At 36.0% G+C, this 24735-nt stretch overlaps 1 protein-coding gene across 1 annotated transcript in view; it reads right to left on the bottom strand.

The window, feature by feature from the left end:
• Positions 1 to 24735, bottom strand: part of MALRD1 (MAM and LDL receptor class A domain containing 1) — a 620077-nt gene that overhangs the window by 443354 nt on the left and 151988 nt on the right. The window contains exons 16-18 of the mRNA XM_068545334.1: positions 2143 to 2295; positions 1147 to 1252; positions 301 to 668 (exon numbers count right to left, since the gene is read on the bottom strand). Coding sequence (XP_068401435.1) covers positions 301 to 668; positions 1147 to 1252; positions 2143 to 2295 — 627 coding nt within the window. The remainder of the gene's footprint in view (positions 1 to 300; positions 669 to 1146; positions 1253 to 2142; positions 2296 to 24735) is intronic.

The following is a 24735-nucleotide window of genomic DNA, read 5'->3' as shown; positions in this document are numbered from 1 at the left end:
CCTGTCAAAACTGTCATTTTACATTTATTTTTTAAATATGTGAATATTTATCTGCTCAATTGGACTGTAAGCTCCCTGAGGTCAGGGACTCTGTATAATTGTGCTCATCACTATATCTCTAGTATCCAATTCATAAATGTACATAATAAATACTGACGGCTTGACTAATTAATCACACATAACATTCATTGACTTTGGAACAATGCTTAGGGCCTTTGTCTTGACTGACTAGAAAACAGTGAACCAATCAAGATCATCACATCAAAATGAGTAAGAGGGACCAGAAAGAAAAGTACTTACCACAGCTGACCTCATCAGTATAATCACCACAATCATCCACCAGATCACATAACTGAAGCTTTTTTATGCAAGTCTTAGTGTGTAGACACCAGAAATGACCTGGCCCTTTGCAGCTCTTCGAAGGGGGTGGGAGAATACAATTTTCAAATCTGACATCATCAATAGCCGAGACCCCATCATAAATGCCAAGGCTGACTTTATGTAGTGACAGATGGAAGGGCTGAGTAAGGCGTCCAAGCTGAACAGTTGCCTGTGACCACTGGTTGCCCTGGTTATATAATACTCTCCAGAGTACTGTGGAGTCACTGGAATTTTCCATGTGTAGCTGTAACTCAGCTGCTCCCACTGATAGGCCATAGTTATAAAACCTGAAAGAGAACAAGCAAAAGAAATGGAAATGATTTATGGAATAGACTAAATATTTAACTTTTAGACTCTTCCACTCAGTTAACAGTCAATTAAAAATGAGTTATAAAACTAGATGCCTTTATTTATTATTGCAGTAATTGTGGCCACCTATTTGCAAGAGCTTATCTGCCGAGGTGCATATTCTGGCTCTCAGGACCCCATGAACCTTTCTCAAGGAGTTTAGTCCAGAACACAGGAAGCAGTGTTAATTAAATTATAATCCATTGTTGGAGGGAGAGTCCCTTTCATCTTAAGAAAGAACACAACAAATACTGATAATGTGCTCCTAAGTAAAATGTTAATTGTGTGGCTCTAATGCAATAGCTATTTTTAAAGCAAAGCCAGATTACAGGACAAATTACAATATCTAGTAAATGCCGGAGTATGCCTGGAACCGCCGGGCTGCTAGAGTAGTTGACCATTGTTTTTACTATTTACCAGAAGGAAAATGTGCATCCAGGTCCTGTCTGGCTGAAAGTTGGGCTCTGGAGTTTAGCAATTTGTGATAAGCTGTTGCTTTTCTTCAGAATGAACATAAAGTGCCCTATTGGGATACAGAAAAGAAACCATAAGTTTAATCTACTAAATTCTAAAATGAGACATCTGTCTGTAAACCCTACACTGAAGATTATACAACAATTAAAAATCAACAAAAGTGACTGTTAGTCAAATTTACTCTTATAAATATTAAACTATTATCTAGAGCTAGGTCAAAATTATGCCAAAAACAACTGGTAATTCCAGTTAATTCAGCCAAAAATGTATCTATATTCTATCTCCAAAACCCATAAAGGAGTGGTTCTGTGTTGACAACATAAATATAATCGACGATATTCAACTATCCTACTATTTGTTGTAGTTGACACAGAACTTTACTGCTTCTCTTTCTCTTCTCAGACCCGAGCAAAGGTAAAGTGAACTACAGATCTTCCTTGACTTAAGATGAAGTTACGTCTGATAAACCCATCGTAAATTGAAAATATCAAAGTCCAAAATGCATTTAATACCCCTGACCTACCGAACATCACAGCTTAGCCGAGCCTACCTTAACCATGCTCAGAAAATTTACATTAGCCCACAGTTGGGCAAAATCATCTCAGGGCCTATTTTATACTAAAGTGTTGAATATCTCATGTAATTTTTTGAATGCTGTACTGAAAGTGAAAAACAGAACGGTTGTCAGTGTATCAATTGTCCACCATGGTGATTGCATGGCTGACTGGGAGCAGTGGCTCTGCCTCTGCCCAGCATCAGGGGAGAGTATCACAAGTATACTGCTAGCCCGGGGAAAGGTCAAAATTCAAAATGTGAAGTACAGTTTCTACTGAACACGTATCTCCTTTCACACCATCATAAAGTTGACATATCATTAGGTCAAACCACCGTAAGCTGGGGAAAGTCTGTAGGTACAGAGACACTGTGCATGCTTCTTACCTTGAGATGTGTTGCGAGTGTGATCCCAAGGTGGAGCCTGTTGCTCAAAATCAGCAGAGAGGTTGCTTCTAGAGCTCCAGGTCCAGTCAAAATCATCCTCACTAGCTGCTTCAAACCAACCACAGCTATCTGCTTCAAAGTCACATTCGGAAACTGAAGAACAAAAACGTAGCTTTTAGGTTGGCTCTCCAAGGTGATCACACACTTTAAGAAGGGTAGACAACCCTTCTTCCCTTGGAAATCACCTTGTTACTCTTCCCTAAGTACATTAAAGCCACAGTTGATGAAAAAAAGGATCCTATCTGATCCTCCCAAAAACTCAGAATTGTGCTTTTCATAATGGAAATTGATAAGGCAAAATTATCAATTTAAGAATATTTTCCAAATATTCTAAGAAACAGCATCATTCAGCCACATTGCTTATAGAATTGCCAAGGTCTGCCTGATTTATTTTGACACTCATGTTAGTTTCTCTGCTGCTATTACATCATCTGGAAGACTGCATTGTTCCTACAAAGTATTTTGAAAAGCTACTTCTAAAAAATTTAATGTTTGAAAAATTCAGATCCATTATATTTAATATGAATGTTCACCTCTAATTTTTGTAGAGCTTACTATTTCCCAAAGCATTGAATACATCACCTAATTGGCAGAAGGCAGAATAATTTGACCTACTTTTCAAGTAAATATGAAGAGAAATAGTTAAGTTACACAAATACATTCTGGAGGAGGAAAAGAAGAAAAGAGAGAGAAAGGGAAAGAATGGGATGTTATAATAATAGCAGTATCAAATTATAGCTAATATGTGGTGAATACCTAATGTAATAGACCCTGTACTGAAGGCTTTATATAAATCTAGCTTTTACAATAGCTCTTGGGAGAAGGTATTATTATTGCTGCTTTACAGAGGAAGAAAGGAAGGTTTAGGGAAGTTTTTAACTTAACCAACGTCATATAGTTAGAAAGTTGTAGAGGCTGATTGAAATCCAAATATTCTAACTCCTAGTCTAATATTCTTTCTTCAACTGTTGACAATAACTTTTAATTGTCATTAGATTGGAAAAGGGATGAACCAAAAAGGCATAATCTGAATTTGCTTACTGTGGATATTCAGGTGTTACTACAGACTCCAGTGCAAAATAAGATTTGCCCCCATTGATGATTACTACACTGGGATCCTTGGCCATTGGATATTTTTATCCAAGGATATAGTAATAAACTATATAGATTTTCCCTTAAAAAAATAACTTAGGAAGTAAACAATAAATTTAGAAGATAAAAGTATAAAGTAAATCACTCAGTGAGATTTAAAAAAGTTAAATTGTAAAGGCATTTTTACCTAATGATAAATCATGCTTAATTTTGAAAATGCTTCCTTCCACGTGGGGAGGAACGTGAGTTGAGTAGTAACATCATAATCACTATTGATTTTTTTTAAGTTTCTACGAAATATGTGATCTCAAAAAATATTTGTTTTCTATCAGGTCTCCTGGTCCAAAATATGGCCAGCAGAATACTTTCAAATTTTACCAAAAGTCAATGAGAATGCATGAATACATTTTAAAATAAATACTTTAAGAATGTTGCATCAACTTTAATAAGCAAGAGATAACTATATTTCAATAGAGACAAATAGAAACCAGCAAAATGGAGAGACTACTGCTATACCTAGAATAAAGATTTCTCAAGTTTAGAAATCTGTGGTGAAGCAAAATTAAATGCTACTCAAAAGTGAAAAACAATAATGATAAGACAAGTTAGGGATAAATGCTAAGAATATTTAACTCTTCGTATTTTCAACAGCCATCTCTATAAATATAAATAACCCATAAATATATATAGATTCCAGTATGTAGATGCTATTTCAATCCCAGGGAAAGCAAATACTTTTGATTCCTATTTCAGATAATCCAAAAAAATAGGATCCCGCAGTTTTTGTTATGCAAATAGAGAAAGAAAACAAGTTATTGCTACTATATATCTATCCCACATAGATCCCTGGAAAGGGAAACTTATCATCTGCTATCTCAGGAGATATTGCTGTGGAAATAAATGAATATTCAAATAGTAGTAAAATTTAAGAAACTATTGCAGCAATTCTGTAGTTCTCTTAGATAAGGTTCTTCAAAGATAGTGATTTTTAAGGGATGATTATGCTGTTAAAATTCAAATGTGCCTTTCTAGTATACTTTGTTCCTATATATTTAGATTTCTCTACACATTAAAACCTCACCTTGATTAATCAGAGATGTAATAATCAGATGAAATTAACCTTCTTGTTAGCCAGGAATCAAATATACACCTCATTAGAACAGTTTTTTGAAAAATATGTAATCTTTTACTTAGAAATACAATATCCTGGGTAAGTTTTAGTAATTGAGGGTGAAGGATTTTTCGCTGTTTTCTAGAGCAACATTATGGACTTTCTCAATTATCATCATCATCATCAGAATCGACATTTTGCAATAACAACTGCAGTTATCATTTATTCGAGGTTTATTGTGCACCGAGCTTTGTGCTAGGGGCTGTTACATTCAAAACAGGTTGTCTGCTGACACAGAATTTCCAAAAATTATGCTTGTCTATTCTATGGCTATCGATAGAAAGGCTAGTAACTCTAGCAGCTTTGAATTTTTTGAGTAATATTACCCTGTGGCTTCTACTAGTTATGTCAGTATAATTATAGTCTCTGTCCCTGGGGAAAGGGTGCTAGGGGGTATTTGGTAGACTAACAAATAGGTCCATCACCCTACACTATCCCTGCCATTTTTAGAGCTTTTCACTGAGGGAAAAGAAGATGAATTTCTGTAGGAGCCAAGAAAACTTGTGGCGGGGGAAACAACAGAATCAGATGCTGTCTCATTTCAGATTCACCGTTTTAGAACTTCTTTGATGGCTTGGGATGATTCCTACCGAGGTTCATGTGTAAGGAATAAACATGAAGTATACAAAGGTGAAATCTGGCTGACAATTTGGGCCTCACATAAAGACTTAAAAATGTATAGAAGAGTACTTATTGGTATTCACCCAAAGGAGTTGAAAACTCTGTACACAGATGTTTATAGCCGCCTTATTCACAATTGACAAAACTTGGAAGCAACAAAGATGTCCTTCTGTTGGTGAATGGATGAATAAACTGTGGTACATCCAGACACTGAAATATTATTCAGTGTTAAAAAGAAGTGAGCTATCAAGCCATGAAAAGACATGGAGCAACCTTAAATGCATATTACTAAGTGGCCAATCTAAAAGGCTACATACTGTATGATTCCAACTATTTGAAATTATGGAAAACACAAAGCTATAAAGGTAATAAAAAAGTCAGTGGTTGCCAGCAGCTGAGGGTGAGGGGAAGGAGGACGAGGTGGAGCACAAAGGATATTTTATGTGAAAAGACTCTATACGATGCCACAATGATAGTTGTCATTATACATTTGTCCAAACCTATAGAAAGTACAACACCAAGGGTGAACCCTAATGTAAACAATTGACTTTGAGTGATTATGATGTATCAGTGTAGGTTCGTCAATTGTAAACAAATGTCCCAGTCTGGTGGGAGATGTTGATAATGGAGGAGGCTATGGATGCCTGGGGGTGTGGGGTATATGAGAAAACTTGGTGCATTTTTCTCAATTTTTCTGTGAACCTGAAACTACTCTTAAAAAGTCTTAATAGTTAACTACTAATTCATATAAGTGCTCTAAAGAAAACACAAAATTTATAGGCAGAAATATGTCCTGACACATCATGTGGTTAAACTTCAAACTCCCTTTGGTCTTAGCCACACAGGCAAAAGATGCCCAAGCTTAGGGGGAAAAAAATGGCTAAACATGCAGGTGGTAATTGTAAAAAGTTAGAAAACTGGAGCCTACCACTGTGGATTACAGAGAACCAGCAAAGGCACAAATGCAGTGTGGAAGACATGCATTCAATACGTATGTTATCTTACTTATTCCTCCTGAAATATACATATGAATATTGTCCCCAGTTTAGAGCTGGGAAACATAAGGCTGAAAGATGAGTAACATATAATTTCTCAGGGCTCATTATTGTTGACACAATTCCTTCCCAGACCTTTGATGTCAAAGCCTGTGCTCTTAAAAAAATTATACTGTTTCTAGTAGTTTAAAAAGTAATAATAATTATATCTAACAATTTTTGGACAATTCTTATATGCCAGGCACGTACTATGTGTTTTTAATGCAAGATCATATAAAATCTAAACATGCATAACCACAGGATATGCTCCGGAAGCAGACTCTAAACTATATAATAAGTCCACTAGATTGGCTCTCCCTGTTTATTTGAAGCTTTTTTTTTTTTCTCTAGCCTTGTGACCTTCCTAAAAGTTCCATGAAGGACAAAAGTTAATTGAGTATTCCAGTATGTTGGCTTCAGTTCACTGAGGTTGTACTTTGTTTGATTAAGCAGAGGTTACTACAAACGTCAAATGCATTAATACTATATATCCTATTTTAAAACATGTTCTCTACTAATTATATTGCTTTGAGCTTCAGGCTTTTCCATTCATTCAAATGGTCATATGTTTGGAATTACGATAAGGTTGAAGTAACTGAACTCTAGACTTCATCAATAGTTAATATTCATTAGTTATTTAAAACATATAATAGTAAGGGAATATTTGCAAAAGTACCATGAAATTTAAAAAGCCTATAAAAATAAATAGCAATAATGAAATATTTTAAAGAATACTAAAGCATAAATAACTAAATAACATTTGGCATTCAAAATTACTGCATTTGAAATAAGAATGATTAATTACATTATTCTACATATGACTTTCAGGGTCTCCTGTGATCTGACCAATAAAGACACTGCTGGAAGACAATTCCCCATAGGTCTCTCATATTTCTGCATGTGTTATAAGCTGAGTCATTAACTGTCTATTTGTTCCAAACATCTTTTCAAGGATGTTTAAACAGCAAATAATCATGAAGAATAGAGATAGTGATTCTGTCTACCAGAGGGCAAGTTCTTACCCAATATAATATAATAAAGATAATGTTTCCCTCTAAAGCAAAGGTCAGACAAATTTGTTTGAATCCCACTATAAAAGATTTGGATTCCATAAGCTCAGGCTTTCTTAACTGTAATGCCAACCCACTTTATATGTACATCCACCTGGGCCCCTCTGTGTTGCCCTGGGACTCAGAAAGCAAGAGGAAACAAGGCAAACATGATGCTTATTATGCTGTTTGTTATACTATTAGTAATAAAGTCCTTTGTCTCTGACCCAGGAGTCTCACCCCTCCTGACATCCATAAAACTATGGCAGATAACTTGTTAGCTTATAACTAGGGTAAAGTTTCAGACCCTTCACAGTTGTCAACACAAACTACATTAAACTTTATATGTATAGTACCCACCATTAGGTAGCTTAAAATCTAGCATGGGAAATTTATAAGCAAATAGGCAATTGTAATAGCATAATAACTATCATGTATTCATTCATTCATTCTTCATTCATCTGACAAATATTTATTGAGTACATGCTATATGTTTGGCACAGATATATAGCCTAAGAACACAGCAGTGAAAAAAAGCGGCGGGGCGGGGGGGAGGTCGGAGCGGAGCGGAAGAAACCAGAAAAAAAAAATCTGTCCTCATGGACATAAAATCAGAGAGGTTACTTTAATTTTTTGGCTTTAATTTTGAGTCAGATTGCAGAAAAATTGAGATGTTTTAAGGAGAGAAGTGACAAAATCTGACTTAACCTGATCACTGTGGCTGCTGTATTCAGAGAAGACAGAGTGGGTGGGGTGGGCAAGAAAAGAAGCAGGAAGATAGTACAAAAATCCAGACCTGACAATGGTCTGGGCCAGAGTGATTGCAATGAAAATGAGGATGAGTGAGGTGTTCTGGATGTATTTTGAAGGTAGACATGATAGGATTAACTGACATCAGATATGGAGTGTGAGAAAGAGAAATGAATCAATATGATCTCAAAGTCTTTGACCTGAAACAATGGAGGTACCATTTTATGAAGTGGAGAAGACTGTGAATAAGTAGGTTTGGGGGGAAGTAGAGGAAGAGGAAATACTATAGTTTCAGAAGTACTAGAGTTGAGATTCCTATTAGGTATTCAAGAGATCACGTCAAGTAGAGAGCTGGATATACAAGTCTGGAGTTCAGATCAGAAGTCCAGGCTGGAGATATACATCAGAAAATAATCAGAGTGGCAAGAATAAAGCATAAACATAGGAGAAAAATCAGAAGAGGGGTTCCTAGTGTCATGGAATCCAAGGCAAGTAAGTGTTTTAAGGAAGCAGGTAATATTATCTCTGTCAAGTGCTGTTGATGGGTCAGGTGAACAATGAGAATAGACCACTGAATCTAGACCACTGCTAACTTCGATGAGAACAGTTTATTTTGAATAGTGACAGCAAGGCCCCCACTGATAAAAAGAAATCAGAAAAGTTGAAGACAGTAAAATACAATTAATTCTTCTGAGGTTTATACTTTGTAAAGGGGAAAAAATGATGTGATAGCTGAGGAGGAAGTGGGATCAAGAGAAGATTTTAAGTCATGAGAAATAAAAACATGTTTTTATGCTGAAGAAAAGATCTGGTAGACAGGGAAACTCGCTGGAGCAAGGTTGTTGAACAGGCAAACAGAGATGGATTCTACTTACAAGAGAAAGAGTTGACCATTAGAAGGAGCATGTTATTCAGAGTAAAGGAGAAAAGAGTTTAAAGTGGGTAGAAGGGATACTGGAGCTCATGAAAGTCCTTTTCCGGGTGTTCCTATTTTCTCAGTGAAATAGGCTGTAAAAGCATCAGCTCAAGCTAGGGAAAGGGAAGTAAGACAGATGTTGGAGAAGACAGGAGAAAAATGTTATTCATTGAGGAGAGGGGGAGGGGGCAGAGGGAACGGAGTGGGGAAGCATAATGTGATTCCTAGGGAGTACGAGATTCCATCTAGGGTTGTGAACATCTATTTAAAGTGAGAACAGATAACACTGTTTTGTTTTCTTCTCCAGCCACATTCCGCTATGCAGATTCTGGCTCTGAGAGGGTTGAGAGCCACATTTAAACAGTTGGTGCTTTAGTGACTATGATATACCAGAAGACACCAAGGCAGTTAAAGGTCAGTGTATGGCAGTCATTACAAGATTAGACCATGGAGTTTAAACTGCATAAGAAAGGAAGTGAGTGCATGAGGGGATGAAGGATATAACTGCTTTACCTGGAGGGCTTTTTCTTTGGTTTCAGTTTTAACTGTTGTACTTTATTTTCTTTCCTGTGGCCTCATCTCCTTTGTGTCTAAGTGCTTGACAATGTATATAACAAAAAGTAAAATAATTTGGGGCCTAAGATGTTTTCGCCCTTCAGTAAGATTTATGTTTGTTTCTGCAGGCACATAGAGTAAATAATACTTGAGGATTACATCAAACTAACTTCAGGGATTGAGAGTATTTGGGGCTGGGTTTGAGGCCCTGTGAGGAACAATAACTTGCAGTTCACACAGACCTCTTGGATGCAGACTTTTAGGCATTACAGATAAAATTCTGTGGAGTATACCAATCCATATTTATACTAAGCCTGGACTCCAATTTCCAAAGTGCTATAAGATTTCCAAAGTGCTATACTCAGATTCCCAACTACTTGTTCCATGTTGGCATATGAAAGTGGTGTTAAATACCAGGTTCAGATATCAAGGTCTTTATTCTTACTTCGTCACTTAATTTGTCCCTTCCTTTTTACATCTTCAGTGAATTCAAGTAGATTTTTAAAAATCATTTTGTTTAGATTTTCTAGTTGTTCTCAGTTAGAGGGTGTCCCGAATTACTCAATCCACCATAACTGGAAATAGATGTTCTAGCATTTTTAATTTCCATTTTTTAAAATAGTACTTTAGAAAAAATTTTATATAATAATAGTATATACAGTAGTCCCCCCTTATCCATGGGGGATATGTTCCAAGACCCCCAGTGGTTGCCTGAAACCAGCAGAGAGTATCAAACCCTACATATATTTACTAAGTTTTGTGCTACACATACACACCGAAGAGAAAGTTTATCAGTTAGGCACAGTAAGAATAATAACTATATAGAAGAATTATAACAATATACTGTAATAAAGTTATGTGAATATGGTCTCTCTCTCAACATATCTTACTGTACAAATTTAACGCCTTTCCATCTTAGCTAAGCACTTATCATGCATTGTGGCCATGACTTTTGTAGTTTGAGATGCAACAGTAAACTAGAACTAATTTTTTTCCTTCTTCACAATTTCACAGATAAAAGATTCATTCTTACTGTAGATCTCAGCATATTTGCATACATTTTTTTTCTTTCCTTATTAAGTCAAGAACTTTCACCTTTTCACTTAAAGGAAACACTTTACAGCTTCTCTTCGGCATAATCCAGATTGCCAGAAGTACTACTCTTGTGTTTTGGGGCCATCATTAATTCAAATAAGAGTTAGTTGAACAAAAGCACTGTAATACCATGACAGTTGACCAGATAACTGGGATGATACTAAGTGACTAAAGGGTGGAATACAGTGAACAAAGGGATGGTTCACGTCCATGGCAGGACAGAGCAGGACAGTGGGAGATTTCATCATGCTGCTCAGAATGGTGTGCAATTCAAAACTTATGAATTGTTTATTTCTGGAATTATCCATTTAATACTTTCAGACCGCAGTTGACCACAGGTAACTGAAACCACAGAAAGTGAAACTGCTGATAAAGAGGGACTGCTGTATTAAAATATTTGTAGAGTAATTATGGGTGCATAATGCTCTGGTAGAATTATATAATATTGTGGAATGGGGAAAAGTTATTTTTCCTGATGTCAAATTGTTTATTATGAAATAAAGAACAAAGAAAATATATGTGTGTGTCTAGATGTGTATATAAGGTGCAAATTGACCTATATGTGATACACAAATACATAATACAAAATATTCACTTAGTAACTTTCCACTCTACTTTGTGTATATTATGTTAATAGTTAAACTTAATAAATTTTTGTATTTATACAGATTCTAAAATATTTTATTAACAGGTGTTATAATGGGTTCTCTATATCCAAAACAGTAATTACTATTAAATACATTCATAAGATATTAAGTCAAAATGGATACATAGTCAAACTTAGTTATAAATGGTCTTTCATTTTTGTTTGGGAAAGGAAAAGAGTGGAAAAAGTTGGAAGAGCCAGAAAAAGCTAAATTTGAGCACTTCAGGATTCTTTTAAAGTCAGTGAATTATTAATGTCAATACGTTTTTCAATTTGAGGTCTCTCCCAAAGCTAGAGCTCCAAGAGGTACTAATTCATTTATCCATGAGGATGAGAAATCCTTAAAAATGCACTGAGTCCCACAATGAATACTGAAAAGCCAATAGTATTCCACCACATAATAAAAATTATAATTTTAACAAGGATATGGGATGTAGGAATAAAATAACTTACAAGATAAGCATACAAAATCAAGGAATAAAAAGGCATCATTAAGAAGTGATACAGATAGGAAAATACTAATAAAACTGGACTTGACTTGCATCTTAAAAATGGATAAAATAATAATATAAGTGACTCAGAAGTGACTGAAGAACAGGATATCTTGGGTACTGAAATATCCCTATGAATTTTAATGAAATAATCTGAGCTTATTAACTCCACAGATAATTGGGCTCTTCCCAAAAAGTACAAAACATTAGAAATCATTAGGTTAGTTAGAGGAAGGAAATATATTAACTACACAAAGAAGATATAAATAAAAATCTAACAGGATAGAAAAAAAATTAACCATTTAAAAAAATTCATTTATTTCTGCCTATCTTAGGCAAAGAATAGTACGACCTTTTACAAACAGTATTTTCTGTTCATTCATATTACTGCAGTATACATTTAAGGTGATTATTATCTCAAAAATTGTTCCTAGAAAGTTCAGGTTAGGGAGATGAACATAATGAGTTTATTACATGCCTGTGCCATGGTTTATTCTTGTTCTGTGGTAGCAGGCACAAAACAAGAGGTTACTGGACATTTTTCCACGTAAATGTGATGAAGCAGAATCTCTGCTCTTATTCAGCAAAAGGTAGGGAGTTCTCTTCATTTATATTTCTGAACTGGGAAGGCCTTGTGATATTCTTGAATTATTACTTAAGGCAGAGCTAGTCTAACACATGGTTATCCTAATCTAAGATTCTCTTAACCTTGTTCAAGTTTTAAAGAGAGTTAAGAATAAGAGAATGAGGTGGAGTCAAGACAGCGCACTAGGAGGACACAGAATTCACGTCTCCTCACAACTAGGGCACCTACCAGGCACCGGTGGGGGACCACGGACACCTAAGGGGATGGGAGGAACCCCCAGTGACCGGCTGCGGGATCTTGGTTCCCAGGCTGGAGGTAAGGCCCAAGCTCCTGAGGTGGGAGCTCCAAGTCCAAACTGCTGGACTAACAGAGAACCTCAGACCCCGGGGAATATCAATAGGAGTGAGGCCTCCCAGAGGTCTTCATCTCAGCACAAAGACCCAGCTCTACCCGACTGTCTGCAAACTCCATTGCTGGACATCTCAGGCCAAACAACCAGTAAGACAGGAATACAGACCACCTATCAAAAAAATAAAAAATGAAATGACAAAAAAATGTGTTACAGACAAAGAAGCAAGGCAAAAACCTACAAGACCAAATAAATGAAGATGAAATAGGCAACCTACCTGAAAAAGAATTCACAGTAATGAGGGTAAAGATGATCCAAAATCTTGGAAACAGAATGGAGAAAATATAAGAAATATTTAACAAGAATCTAGAAGAAATAAAGAACAAACAAACAGTGATGAACAATACAATTATTGAAATTAAAAATACTCTAGAAGGAGTCAGTAAGAGAATAACTGAGGCAGAAGAACGGATAAGTGCACTGGAAGATAAAATGGTGGAAATAACTGCCAAGGAGCAGAATAAAGAAAAAAGAATGAAAAGAATTGAGGACAGTCTCAGCGATTTCTAGGACAACATTAAACGCACCAACATTCAAATTATAGGGGTCCCAGAAGAAGAAGAGAAAAAGAAAGGGTCTGAGAAAATATTTGAAGAAATTATAGTCAAAAACTTCCCTAACATGGGAAAGTAAATAGTCAATCAAATCCAGGAAGCACAGAGAATACCACACAGAATAAACCCAAAGAGAAACACGCTGAGACACATATTAATCAAACTATCAAAAATTAAATACAAAGAAAAAATATTAAAAGCAGCATGGGAAAAGCAACAATTAACATACAAGGGAATCCCCATAAGGTTAACAGCTGATCTTTCAGCAGAAACTCTGCAAGCCAGAAGGGAGTGGCAGGACACATTTAAAGTGATGAAAGGGAAAAACCTACAATCAAGGTAATTCTACCAGCAAGGATCTAACTTAGATTCGATGGAGAAATTAAAATCTTTACAGACAAGCAAAAGCTAAGATAATTCAGCTCCACCAAACCAGCCTTACAACAAAAGCTAAAGGAACTTTTCTAGGCAGGAAAAACAAGAGAAGGAAAAGACCTACAAAAGCAAACACAAAACAATTAAGAAAATGGTAAAAGGAACATACATATTGATAATTACCTTAAATGTAAATGGATTAAATGCTCTAACCAAAAGACATAGACTGGCTGAATGGATGCAAAAACAAGACCCATCTATATGCTGTCTACAAGAGACCCACTTCAGACCTAGGGACACATAAAGACTGAAAGTGAGGGGATGGAAAAAGATATTCCATGCAAATGGAAATCAAAAGAAAGCTGGAGTAGAAATTCTCATATCAGAGAAAATAGACTTTACAAGAGACAAAGAAGGACACTACATAATGATCAAGGGATCAATCCAAGAAAAAGGTATAACAATTGTAAATATTTATGTACCCCACATAGGAGCACCTCAATACATAAGGCAAATAATAACAGCCATAAAAGAGGAAATCGACAGTAACATAGATATAGCAGGGGATTTTAACACCCCACTTTCACCAAAAGACAGATCATCCCAAATGAAAATAAATGAGGAAACACAAGCTTTAAATGATACATTAAACAACATGGACTTAATCAATAATTATAGTACATTCCATCCAAAAACAACAGAATACACTTTCTTCTCAAGTGCACATGGAACATTTTCCAGGATAGACCATATCATGGGTCACAAAACAAGCCTTGGTAAATTGAAGAAAACTGAAATGGTATCAAGTATCTTTTCCGACGACAACCCTATAAGACTAGATATCAATTACAGGGAAAAATCTGTGAAAAATACAAACACATGGAGGCTAAACAATACACTACTAAATAACCAAGAGATCACTGAAGAAATCAAAGAGGAAATCAAAAAATACCTAGAAACAAATGACAATGAAAACACGATGGCCTAAAATCTATGGGATGCAGCAAAAGCAGTTCTCAGAGGGAAGTTTAATGCAATACAATCCTACCTCAAGTAAAAAGAAAAATCTCAAATAAACAACCTAACGCAATTAGAGGAAGAAGAACCAAAAAAACCCAAAGTTAGCAGAAGGAAAGAAATCATAAAGATCAGATCAGAAATAAATGAAAAAGAAATGAAGGGAATGATAACAAAGATCAATAAAACTAAAAGCTACTTCTTTGAGAAGATAAACAAAATTGATAAACCATTAGCCAGACTCATAGAGACAAAAAGGGAGAAGACTCAAATCAATAGAATTAGAAATAAAAAAGAAGTAACAACTGACACTGCAGAAATACAAAGGATCATGAGAGATTACTACAAGCCACTATATGCCAATAAAATGGACAACCTGGAAGAAATGGACAAGTTCTTAGAAAAGCACAGCCTTCCAAGACTGAACCAGGAAGAAACAGAAAATATAAACAGACCAATCACAAGCAGTAAAATTGAAACTGTGATTAAAAATCTTCCAACAAAAAAAAGTCCAGGACCAGATGGCTTTACAGGCGAATTCTATCAAACATTTAGAGAAGAGCTAACACCTATCCTTCTCAAACTCTTCCAAAATATAGCAGAGGGAGGAACTCTCCCAAACTCATTCTATGAGGCCACCATCACCCTGATACCAAAACCAGACAAAGATACTACAGAAAAAGAAAATTACAGACCAATATCTCTGATGAACACAGATGCAAAATCCTCAACAAAATATTAGCAAACAGAATCCAACAGCACATTAACACCATGATCAAGTGGGGTTTATCCCAGGAATGCAAGGATTCTTCAATATACTCAAATCAATCAATGTGATACACCATATTAACAAATTGAAGGATAAAAGCCATATGATAATCTCAATAGATGCAGAAAAAGCTTTTGACAAAATTCAACACCCATTTATGATAAAAACTCTCCAGAAAGTAGGCATAGAGGGAACCTACCTCAACATAATAAAGGCCATATATGACAAACCCACAGCTAACATCATTCTCAATGGTGAAAAACTGAAACCATTTCCTCTAAGATCAGGAACAAGACAAGGTTGCCCACTCTCACTACTATTATTCAACATAGTTTTGGAAGTTTTAGCCATGGCAATCAGAGAAGAAAAAGAAATAAAAGGAATCCAAATGGGAAAAGAAGGAAAGCTGTCATTGTTTGCAGATGACATGATACTATACGTAGAGAATCCTGAGGATGCTACCAGAAAAGTACTAGAGCTAATCAATGAATCTGGTAGAGTAGCAGGATACAAAATTAATGCACAGAAATCTCTTGCATTCGTATACACTAATGATGAAAAATCTGAAAGAGAAATTAAGTAAACGCTCCCATTTACCACTGCAACAAAAAGAATAAAATACCTAGGAATAAACCTACCTAAGGAGTCAAAAGGCCTGTATGCAGAAAACTACAAGACAATGATGAAAGAAATTAAAGATGATACAAACAGATGAGAGATATTCCATGTTCTTGGACTGGAAGAATCAACATTGTGAAAATGACTATACTACCCAAAGCAATCTACAGATTCAGTGCAATCTCTATCAAACTACCAATGGCATTTTTCACAGAGCTAGAACAAAAAATTGCACAATTTGTCTGGTAACACAAAAGACCCCGAATGGCCAAAACAATCTTGAGAAAGAGAAACGGAGCTGAAGGAATCAGTCTCCTGACTTCAGACTATACTATAAAGCTACAGTAATCAAGACAGTATGGTACTGGCACAAAAACAGAAATATAGATCAATGGAACAGGATAGAAAACCCAGAGAGAAACCCACTCATCTACGGTCACCTTATCTTTGATAAAGGAGGCAAGAATATACAATGGAGAAAAGACAGCCTCTTCAATAAGTGGTGCTGGGAGAACTGGACAGCTACATGTAAAAGAATGAAATTAGAACACTTCCTAACACCACACACAACAATAAACTCAAAATGGATTAGAGACCTAAATTAAGGTCAGGCACTATAAAAATCTTAGAGGAAAACTTAGGCAGAACACTCTATGACATAAATCACAGCAAGATCCTTTTTGACCCACCTCCTAGAGAAATGGAAATAAAAACAAAAATAAACAAATGGGACCTAATGAAACTTAAAAGCTTTTGCACAGCAAAGGAAACCATAAAGAAGACGAAAAAACAACCCTCAGAATGGGAGAAAATATTTGCAAACAAAGCAACTGACAAAGGATTAATCTTCAAAATATATAAGCAGCTCATGCAGTTCAATATCAAACAAACAAACAACCCAATCCAAAAATGGACAGAAGACCTAAATAGACATTTCTCCAAAGAAGATATACAGATTGCCAACAAACACATGAAAAGATGCTAAACATCACTAATCTTCAGAGAAATGCAAATCAAATCTACAATGAGGTATCACCTCACACCAGCAGAATGGCCATCATCAAAAAATCTACAAACAATAAATGCTGGAGAGGGTGTGGAGAAAAGGGAACCCTCTTGCACTGTTGGTGGAAATGTAAATTGATACAGCCACTATGGAGAACAGGATGGAGGTTCCTTAAAAAACTAAAAATAGAACTACCATATGACCCAGCACTCCCACTACTGGGCATATACCCCGAGAAAACCATAATTCAAAAAGAGTCATGTACAACAATGTTCATTGCAGGACTAGTTAAATAGCCAGGACATGGAAACAACCTAAGTGTCCATTGACAGATGAATGGATAAAGAAGATGTGGCACGTATATACAATGGAATATTACTCAGCCATAAAAAGAAACAAAATTAAGTTCTTTGTAGTGAGGTGGATGGACGTAGAGTCTGTCATACAGAGTGAAGTAAGTCAGATAGTGAAAAACTAATACCATATGCTAACACGTATATATGAATGTAAAAAAAAAAAAAAGGTTCTGGTGAACCTAGGGGCAGGACAGGAATAAAGACACAGACATAGAGAATGGACTTGAGGACACAGGGAGGGGGAAGGGTAAGCTGGGACGAAGTAAGAGAGTAGCACTGACATATATACACTACCAAAAAAATAGCTAGCTAGTGGGAAGCAGCTGCATGGCACAGGGAGATCAGCTCAGTGCTTTGCAACCACTTAGAGGGGTGGGATAAGGAGGGTGGCAGGGAGACGCAAGAGGGAGGGGATATGGGGATATACATATGCATATAGCTGATTCACTTTGTTATACAGTAGAAACTAACACAACACTGTAAAGCAATTATACTCCAATAAAGATATTTAAAAAAAAAAAGATACATGCACCTCAATGTTCACAGCAGCATTATTTACAATTGCCAAGACATGGAAACAACCTAAGTGTCCATCAACATATGAATGAAGTTGTGGTGTACATATAGTATGTTTGTGTGTATACACACACACACACACACACACACACACACAAAATTGAATATTACTCAGCCATAAAAAAGAATGAAATGTTGCCATTTGCAGCAACATGTATGGACTTTGAGGCCTTTATGCTAAGTGAAATAAGTCACAAAGAGGAAGACAAATACTGTAGGATATCACTTATCTACGGAATCTAAAAAATACAGCAAACTAGTGAAGATAACAAAAAAGAAACTGACTCACAGATATAGAGAACGAACTAGTGGCTACCAGTGGGGACAGGGAAAGGGGGAGGGGCAATATAAGGATGGGGGAGTGGGAGGTACTAACTGTTGGGTGTAAGATAGTCTTAAGGATGTATTGTACAACATGGAGAATACAGCCAATATTTGTAATAAATATAAATAGAATGTAACCTTTTAAAAGTGTATAAAAACAAAAAATTTAAAACCTTTAAAAATTATATAAATATACAGAATTTATTTTAAATAATAAACAAAACTACATGTAAAGAAAAGAATAAGAGAATGTTTTTCATAATTGACTAAAAATTTCAGTAGTAAACTAAAATTAAAAGGAAACATGCACATTAAAAATACCCATAGACACAATAATCTAAAGATGGTAATAAAATTAAAATTTTTAAAATAATGTCATCTCAAAGCTTTCTTCTCTTACTAAAATGGTTTTCTTGAAGAATATTAATGGCTCAGATACCAGCAGTATGAATAGCGGCTTCTAAAATGTATGTATCTGATTAGCTGAAAAAAGGTGATGAGAAAAATTTGAAGTTTGCTTTTTCTTTTAAACTGAAAAGTAAACACAGAGAATATTCTCTTTATAATGGAACTCAAAGTGGTCTTTTGAGCACAAAAGATGTTTTCACTTCTAAAATGGTGTTCCAGAAATCTGCTCTATATATGTATTGCCATGGATAGATATAGCATGAGCTTTAGAAACAGATAAGCCAAGGTGGAATTTTATCCTTGCTATTTACTAGATTTGTGATTTTAGTTGTTAATCTCTCTGAACTTCAATTTCCTCATAAGTAAAGTGACAACAGCACCAACCTCAGATAAAATACAATGGTATATGACAGCATCCAGTGCACTCTCACAATATGTAAGTCCAAAAATGGTAGACATGATTATTAGTTTTCAAATATGGGCAATAAGAGAGGATATCTCTTTACTAAATCCTCAAATTAAAAAGACTGAGTATTTGGAGAAAATCACACTGGTGGATGGGGTGTTGGTGCTGAGGAAGAAGGGATGATTTGTAAGAAATCTTAGAAGCCAAGCTCATGTAATTGCTTAGGGAAGTAGTGAATTGAGGCAGGAAAAAATGTAGACACTCAGGGAGAGGTAGAATGAGTCTAGAAGAGAGTTCCTGATCCCTTGACCACTACTCAATAATCTTGTCGAGTACTGAAGTCATAGCAACCCTTTTAAAATCACTGAGAATTTGGCCATTCTGTGGCTCTCCTAGGTCTTCTGTCTGCTACCGTAATAATTTCCTGCTTCACATTTTCTTCTTTACTCAGTTCCCAACCGTACTCTTCTCAACTCCCAACTAGTAAGTCCTTCTCTGTGTTTCACAGGACAACATTCACACCAGAGTCTTACACTATCACTTTGTACAGTAATTTTTATTTCACTTATCCTTCTCTTATATATCTCCTTGATGAAGTAGACTCCCCATTACTTCATGCTAAATCCAATCTAGTCCAAGGCGGGGAATCTAGTAAGGATTAAAACAATGTCAGGTGAACAATAAAGCAAATAAAACAACTGTATGTTAATGGTCCACATTACAGTCACTTATAGTTTCTTATTTTCTTTCTAGCCACGCCATCTTCCATGCTTGGTGGTTACCCAGAAATTTGAGAACATAAATCCAGACACTATCATAATAATTACTGACTGAATATCAACTACATTCTAGGCCTGAAAATAGGGCCTGGGAATAAAAGGAACTATAAGTCATGCCCCTCTCCCCTACTGGTTTGCAGTCTGGCAGGTCGTAGCATTATTTCCATTTAACATTTTCCAACTTGATTCTTCATCCCTCTAACAAAATCTTGATTATCCTACTTCTGTCTTACCTAGTCCATCTTGCAAGTCTGATAACAATCCACTACATGTTACCAGAGCACTAACGCTCTTCCTGTAAGTATAAGCACAGTAATGGTTATTATTAATTTCACTGATTCATTAATGAAATTTCACAATTCAAACATAATTATGGGGGTCCCTTAGAGACTCTGATGAGCCTGACTTAACATATATTTATTTCTAAATATAACTCAAAGAAAATAAATTTAGGTTCTTGAGAATTCTTGAAAAATTTAATACGGGTAACTGTACAGTTCTCCCCTGTCTTTCTGAAATATTTACAATAGCCGATTGACTCCTCTTCCCTTAAGGAGTCTAGAGATAGAAGATCCAAATTAGGACTCATAAACCCAGTGACAACAAAAATGTTTTCTTTTTCATTATCAGAGCTTTGCTACTACTCAGTGGCATCTATTCATCATTATTCCTACAGTTTCTGAAATAAAATTTGCACAATTATCACCACCTTCTAGCATCTGTCTCCATAGATTCCAGCTTCTTTCTGTTACCCTAGATGAAGTGTCCAGGCTCTTGGCCAAGGCCATTCTCCACTTGTGCACTCGATTCCATCCTCTCTTGTTTATTCAATAGCATCTCTCCAGAAACACACCCCCGCCTTCTGCATCACACATTGTCCCTCTTCTACTGTATTTTCTCCATAAGCCTTTATAAACTTGTCGTTAAGCTCTCTTGACCCCATTTCATATAACAGCTACCACCTCATTTCTCAATCTTCCTTTAAAAAGTCTTAGAATTAGGTTGTCAAAAGTTATTCTTTCCTCCAGTTTTCTACTCTGACTTCTAGATCTTTAGCTCTTTCATCTTCACTAGTTTAAGAAACTCTTCTAGCTCAGGCTTTAAATGCCATCTATATGTCGATGTCTTACCAGCTGTAATCTATCCTGAACCTCTCCTTTGAACTCCAGACTCATATACCTAACTCTCTATTAGACAGCTTCACCTGGATATCTAATTGGCATCTCAAACATGTTCTAGATTTCCTGGGTCAGAAATGGCAACACCACTCTTCCAGTTTCTATAGGCAAAGACCTTGGAGTCCTCTTCAACTCCACTCTTTCTTCCTTCCCCCATATACAATTAACAAATCCTTTTACTTCTACCTACTTTCAAAATACATCCAGAATCTGCCTACTGCCTCCACTGCTTCATCCTGATTCAATTTACCATGATTTCTTCCCTCAGTTTTTGGAATATTCTAACTGGTCTCCCTGCTTCCAACCTTGCTCCTGATGGCCATCAGACAGCAGTTTGCCTGGCACTTTCAGCTAGACCTTGGTGTTGCTAGAGTCTGGAAATGACAGTAGGGCTACATTGCTCTCCTGCTGAACAAATAGATTTTCACGTACCATGAACCAAAGACATTCTGTAGATTGAGAAAAAAGAAGATAAAAAGAGGACCACTCTGTAACATGTCTGAGTACAGGAAGAGTACTGTGCAAATTCAAAAATTGCTCAAATATCCCACTCACCTGGCTGACATGAGTGACTGCTGCATCCTCACCAATTACCATGTTTGTTCTATTTCTCTCACCTCCTAAATAAAATTTATTTAGGTACGCAATCACAGAATTATCCTGTTTCTTGAAAACACCCAATCCAGAGGGAATTCCTGCTCCCTTGAACCCTCCCGCAAATTACACAACACAAGCCTAAACCCAATAACAAGTTCCTCCTAACACTCCTGCTGAGATGCCCCACAGGTCTCCGTGGTAAGCCATTTTCCTTGTTCAGCAAGTATCAATAAACACAACTTTGTTAGGGGTTTTACTGGTGTTCTTTGATTGATAGGCATTAATACCCTCCTGTCTGTTCTCAATATAGAAAGCATAGTGATTCTGTTAAGTCAGATCCCATAAGTCCTCTCTTCAAAGTGCCACAATGGTTCCCTCTCACTCATTTAAAGCCAGTGTCCTTACACTGACCTGTAAGGTCTTAGCTGAATGGCACTCAAACTTGGTTGTATATTAAAAATCACATGGGGAGCTTTAAAATTATTAATGCCTGGGTTCCACCTGCAGTGCTTGCAATGTAATTGGCCATGGCAATCACAGCTTTAGAAGCTCTCCAGGTACTTCTCAAATGTCGCCAAGGTTGAGAACCACAGCTCTAGATGGTTTGCTTACCTCTTTGACCTCATGTCCTATTACTTTTTTCTTATAATCACTCTCCTCCAGCCACATAGATCATTTGCTATTGCTCAGACTCACCAGGTTCCTTCCTATCTCAATCCCTTAGTTCTTTCTTTCTGCCTGAAAAACTTTTCCCTGAGATATTCTCCACGCTTATTTCCCTTACCTTCTTAAGTCTGCTTTAAATCACCTTGTCCTTGAGAGCTACTATGAAAACCCTATTTAAAATTGCCAGGTCCCTCCCTCTATCAATACTTTATTGCCTTCACACTGCTTTATTTTTTTTATAACATATATCCGCTTCCAAAACACTATGCACTTTACTCATTTATCATAGTGTCAGTGTCTCCCTGACTAGGAAGCAAGCTCCAAGAGGAGAGGGATGTCTGTCAGTTTTACTTACCACGGGATCCATATGCCTGGAATATAGCAGGCACTCAAAACGCACTTGTTAAAAGCATTAGTGACCTTCCTTTTTCCAAAACTTAATTTTTTCTCATTTCTTATTTTCCCCCCAATTCTTGATTCTATTACAGAGTTAGACTACTTAGTTGGTACCCCAATACTAGCCGACTTATCAGCCCTCCACTCCTAATTTTTTTTCACTAGGTTTCTCTTTTGGCATAGTTCCCTAATTGTGTGTTTCTCTTTAAGTTCTACTTGACCTTTTATTTTTCTTATTTATATTTGTATTTAATTGCCTCTCGAAGGAGAAGCAATTAAATATCATACTTCATCTGGAATGGAAAACTGCAAGTGGTGTCACCATTTCCAGAGTTTTAGTTAAAAATATTGGCTCTTAGTCCACTCTCTCTCTCTGGTTAACTCCATCCAATATCAAAGCTTCAATTACCTTATTATGTCAATAAAAAGAATCCAATAATTATTTCTCCAACTCACTCCCCTCTTGTTAGTGCCAGAACTGTCCAAACTATGGACAATAATGATCTCCTCCCTCAACCCTACTTACCCCTCTCACTCTATATTCTGTGACTCCAGATAGAAACTGGTAAGTATTACTTAAAATACCCCTTTTCCCTTTCTTCCAAAATTCAATCAAATGTTTCTTTATTCTACGCCATAAATTTTTATTATGACATATCTCCACATGTCAGTTCAGTCTATGATAATTTCTCATATTTACTCTTAAATTCTTCCAACTGAAACCATTACTTCCATACTCTCCCCTTCAATTCATGCTACACACTACCACCAGAGTATAAAAATTTAAAGGCCTTAAGAATTCAAACTTGATCTTGCAACTCCTTAAAAATCCTTACATTTTTTCCCTATTATTTAGTATAATGTCCAAAATCTTTAACATTAAGCTAATTCCCAAGAATATCTGTGCTTCTCCTGCCCTTATGCTCAAGCTACCTTTATTACTTCAGTTTCTTTAATAAATCAAAAATACTTTCCTCCTCACACATTTTAATGCCTTGTCACAGTCTAGTTTTTCTATTTGGAATCTACTATTTACTTTCACCTAGCTATTCAAATTCTTTCTATCACTTCCCTTTAAAAGTTAATGCAACCCACATAAATATAGTTGATTGAGCTTGACAAAGGAGAAGATAATACAATGAAGAAAAACAGTCTTTTCAACAAATGATGCTGGAACAACTGGATATCCATATGCAAAAATAATAAATCTAGACACAGACCTTACACCCTTCACAAAAATTAACTTAAAATGGATCACAGTTCTAAATATAAAATGTGAAACTATAAAACTCCTAGAAGATAACATAGGAGAAAACCTAAATGACCTTGGGTATGGTGATGACTTTTTAAGATACAACACCAAAGCATAATCCATGAAAGAAATAATAAGTAGGACTTCATTAAAATTAAAATTTTCTACTCTGCAAAAGACAATGTCAACATACAGTATTTGCCTTTCTCTGTCTGACTTATAAGTCACAGGGATGTAATGTATAGCATAGGGAATATATAACTTTGGTGCATAATCTATAAAAATATAGAATCACTATGTTGTACACCTGAAACTAATATAATACTGTAAGTCAACTATACTTCAATTAAAAATAAAAAAGACAATGTCAAGAAAAGAATGAGAAGACAAACCACAGACTGGGAGAAAATATTTATAAAAGACACATCTGGTAAAGGACTCTTACCCCAAATAAACAATAAAATCTTAATACTCAACAATAAGAAAATAAACTACCTGATTAAAAAACAATCCAAAGACTTGAAGACACCTCACCAAAGAAGATATACAGATGGCAAATAAGCATATGAAAATATGCTTCACATCTGTGCATCATCAAGGAAATGCAAATTAAAACAACAACGATATACCACTGCAACCTATTAGAATGATCAAAACCTGGAACACTGACAACCAAATGCTGATGAGGATGTGGAGCAACAAGAACTCTCATTCATTGCCGCTGGGAATGCGAAATGGTATAGCCATTTTGGAAGAGAGTGTGGCAGTTTCTTACAAAACCAACCATGATCTTACATATAATCCAGCAATCATGTCCCTTGGTATTTACCCAAAAGGAATT

This window comes from Eschrichtius robustus, chromosome 1 (assembly GCF_028021215.1).
Source record: "Eschrichtius robustus isolate mEscRob2 chromosome 1, mEscRob2.pri, whole genome shotgun sequence".
NCBI classification, from domain to species: Eukaryota; Metazoa; Chordata; class Mammalia; order Artiodactyla; family Eschrichtiidae; genus Eschrichtius; species Eschrichtius robustus.
Note: the sequence above shows the minus strand (reverse complement) of the source record. Positions and strands in the feature narration are given on the sequence as shown.